The 3,740-nt window shown below is 43.5% G+C and overlaps 1 protein-coding gene across 1 annotated transcript; it reads right to left on the bottom strand.

Moving 5' to 3' along the window:
* Positions 1 to 1,797: 1,797 nt before the first annotated feature.
* Positions 1,798 to 2,748, bottom strand: LOC135992303 (olfactory receptor 4S2-like). The gene has a single exon (XM_065641351.1). The coding sequence runs from the start codon at positions 2,740 to 2,742 to the stop codon at positions 1,798 to 1,800; it is 945 nt and encodes a 314-aa protein (XP_065497423.1). The 5' UTR covers positions 2,743 to 2,748.
* Between the last annotated feature and the right edge of the window lie 992 nt (positions 2,749 to 3,740).

The raw sequence follows: 3,740 nt of genomic DNA, 5'->3' as shown, positions 1-3,740 counted from the left end.
GTCAGCATGGGTTCACCAAAGGGAAATCATGTTTAAGCAATCTTAAGGCCTTCTATGGTGGCATGACTGGCTGGGTGGATGAGAGGAGAGCAGTGGACGTTGTCTACCTTGACTTCAGCAAGGCTTTTGACACTGTCTCTCACAACCTACTCATAGACAAGCTCAGGAAGTGCGGGCTGGTTGAGTGCACGGTGAGATGGATCATGAACTGGCTGAACGGCAGAGCTCAGAGGGTTGTGATCAACAGTGCGGAGTCTGGTCGGAGGCCTGTAGTTAGTGGAGTTCCCCAGGGGTCAGTGTTTGGTCCAGCCCTGTTCAACCTGTTCATCAATGACCTGGATGAAAAAACTGAGTTCACCTTCAGCAAGTTTTCTGATAATAAACTGGGAGGAAGGGCTGACACACCAGAGGCTGTGCTGCCATTCAGTGAGACCTGGACAGGCTGGGGGACTGGGCAGAGAAGAACCTGATGAGATTTAAGAAAAGCAAGTGCAGGGTCTTGCACCTGGGGAGGAACAACTACAATCACCAGTACAGGTGAGGGGCAGATCTGCTGGAAAGCAGCGCTGCAGAGAATGACCTGGGAGTCCTGGTGGACAACAGGTTGACCATGACCTTGTGGCCAAGAAGGCCAATGGTACCTGAGGTGCATTAAGAAGAGTGTGGCCAGCAGGTTGAGGGAGGTGAATCCTCCCCCTCTGCTCTGCCCTGGTGAAGCTGCATATGTGAAGAAATAAAATGGGAAGTGCTTCAGTTACTTTTGAATGGCACTAGGAAGGTTTGTTCCTCCTGCACTCAGCTGATATGCTGGGTTCCTGCTGGGGTGGTAGGAGTCAGGATCTCAGCTCCCGGCTCCTTTGTTCTAGTGGAGATCCTGAGCTGCTACAGTTCATCATCACAGCTCGGACTGGTAGTGTGCTGATTTGGTCTTTCATCCTCACATTTCTTCTCTTCCCTCCTGAAGTAGTAGGTTTTCCAGTTGTTCCTGTGGACAATGTGCTTCCTTCCTTGTGTGGGTGTGTAAACATCATGCCCTGTTAGGAATTATCTTGTATACCTGATTCCTGAACAACTTTCAATTTTTTTTTTTTTCCCCAATTGATGCATGAAATTGTGCCTCCAAATGCTTTCGTCAGTAGCTACTTCATTTTCTGCAGTAAGCAATGTGTATTTCACAGGATCTGGGATTATGTGTTAGTCTAAACACTAAAATTAAAATCGCAAAGCTGAAGGGTAGAAGGGGTGGCTGGAAAGATGGTGTCAGTGATAGCTGAAGTACTGCAGAAGGGACTTAGTTCACTGGAGTTGGTAGGGCAGAAGCTTCCCCTTCTCTTACTTGCATCAGCAAATGACTCAACTAGCAACAAGTATTAGGACTTTAATTGCTAACTCATAGATTCAAAATACAACAATGTGGTTCTCATTAAAAGGCATTTATTGCAAACAGAAAGGGGCCTTGTTGGTAGGATAGCTTTCAGCAGCATGTGACCGTAGTCCTATCTTTCCCAGCTTAAATGGATTACAGAGCAGATGGAGTTTGTCTAAAAGTTTATACCTGGAAGAATGTTAACTAATGGGATGTTCTATCTGGACAACATTTTAGGTATTTTTGATAGATTTTATTTATTTACTAGTGTTTCAGTATTGCTCAGGAGCCCTGGGCCTCAGCCTGTGCTAGTCAAAAAGAAAACAGAAAGGCTTGTTCTTAATTAGGAGACAAAAGCAAGCTTTTCAGAAAAGGACTTACAGTGAGAGACACGCGATCTTCTCTGATCCTTTGCAAAAGTTATGGCAGTTCTACACCTCTCCCTTCTCACTTCCCACTTTTGTACTCCACAGTTTTTTCATGGCCGTCTTCACCTCCTTGTTTCTCAGTGTGTAGATAAGCGGGTTCAGCATGGGCGTGATGATGGTGTAGAACACAGCCACACTCTTGTCCTCTGACAGATCGCTGGATGGGCGTATGTAGGTGAATGTGCACGGCCCAAAGAACAGGATCACGACAGTGATGTGGGACCCACAGGTGGAGAGGGCCTTATGCCTCCCTTCAGACGTTTGACTTTTCAAGGAAACCAGGATGACAAGGTAGGACACGACTAGGATGAAGAAACAGCTCAGAGCTATCAGTCCACTGTTGGCAACAACAATGATGCTCACGGCATAGGTGTTGTTACAGGCCAGTTGTAGCAGGGGGTGGACATCGCAGAAGTAGTGGTCAATTATGTTGGGGCCACAGAATGAGAGACGAGAGGTCAGGAGAGTCTGCACCATGGAATGCACAAACCCTCCCATCCATGAGCTGATCACCATCTGGCCACACACACGCCTGGTCATGAGGGTGGTGTAATGGAGAGGTCTGCAGATGGCTGTATAGCAATCATAGGCCATCACTGTGAGGATGAAGGTCTCGGTGCAGCCAAAGAAATGTACCCCAAACAGTTGTGCTATGCAACCCACAAAGGAAATGGTTTTATTTTGAACAAGGAAGTCTGCAATCATTTTGGGAGCCGTGATGGAGGAATAACAGATATCTACAAAGGACAGGTAGGAAAGGAAAAAATACATAGGGGAATTCAGATGTTGACTGCTAATTACAGTGACTACAATTAGCAGATTTCCTGTCACGATAATTATATAGAAGAACAGAAACATCACAAAACATATTTTCTGCACTCCTTGGTTCTCTGAGAGGCCCACAAGAATGAATTCCTTCACACTGCTTGCATTCACCATGTTCATCATTTGGGCGGCAATATGAAATTTACACCTGGAAAAATAAAGACATATGAGTCATCAGGCTTTTTCATTATTAATAATAAATCCTGTATCAGAAGTGCACACAGACATTAATCATATGAAGTGATTATCTTCCTTTTTTTTTTTTTTTTTTTTTTTTTTAGCAGATAGTCAATTCTCCTCACATGAGAGTTCATCCATGGCTATGACTTCAGGGTTTTGAAGGACTGTCTCTGGGTCGGCTGTGCTTCTGTGGACTAAGAACAAGGCCAGAGTGTTCATGAGAACTACAGGGGCTACTGGGTGTATCCTGCAGCATGTTTGCCCTCAGCGTAGACAAAATCTATGATAACAACGTTAATAAAAACAGTGCCTTTAAGAATACTTGGCAATATTTCTTGGATTGTTGATTTCTTTTATAAGTAAAAAATATCTCTGAATTTTTTAGAAGGGAATGAAACAACACGGAGAAAAAAATAGATACCTTGTGCATATACATTTTGAAAGATAAATTTGCAACTTCATGGGCTGAAAAGGTGGTTCTGGGGAAGTTACCTATCATGGAGAAAAGAGCAAAAAATTGCACATACAACTTCGTTTAGTACTGCCTATAGGTCTAAATCTCAGCACTGTTACTTTCAGATGAAGGAAGAATGAAAGAATCTGGTGGTATCTTCTGCCCCAGTACAGCAGAATTTTACCTAGTACTGTTTTCTTTCTTTGTTTGTTTGTGGTTTTCTGTTTGGTTTGTGGCTTTGTTGTTTGTTTGGGTTTTTGGTTTGTTTGTTGTTCTGGTTTTGGTTTTGTTTTCCTGTACACTCTGGGGGATATTCTAAAGGGTTAACTTGCTCTTAGTGAAGATGGTGGTGAGTCTAAACCTCTCTACAGGCAGAATGGATAAAGTAGGGTTCTTTACAGAACTCCTTTATTTCCATTGATTAGAATAAGCCTAGAGTAAATTAATTTCACTAAAGTTAACTTTATCAAATAAACCTCTTTGTCCC

This window comes from Caloenas nicobarica, chromosome 10 (genome assembly GCF_036013445.1).
Source record: "Caloenas nicobarica isolate bCalNic1 chromosome 10, bCalNic1.hap1, whole genome shotgun sequence".
Lineage (NCBI taxonomy): Eukaryota > Metazoa > Chordata > Aves > Columbiformes > Columbidae > Caloenas > Caloenas nicobarica.
This window is presented reverse-complemented; position numbering and strand designations above follow the sequence as displayed.

Coding starts and splice junctions, on each gene's coding strand:
- LOC135992303 (XM_065641351.1), bottom strand. CDS start 2,742: ATGATGAACATGGTGAATGCAAGCAGTGTGAAGGAATTCATTCTTGTG.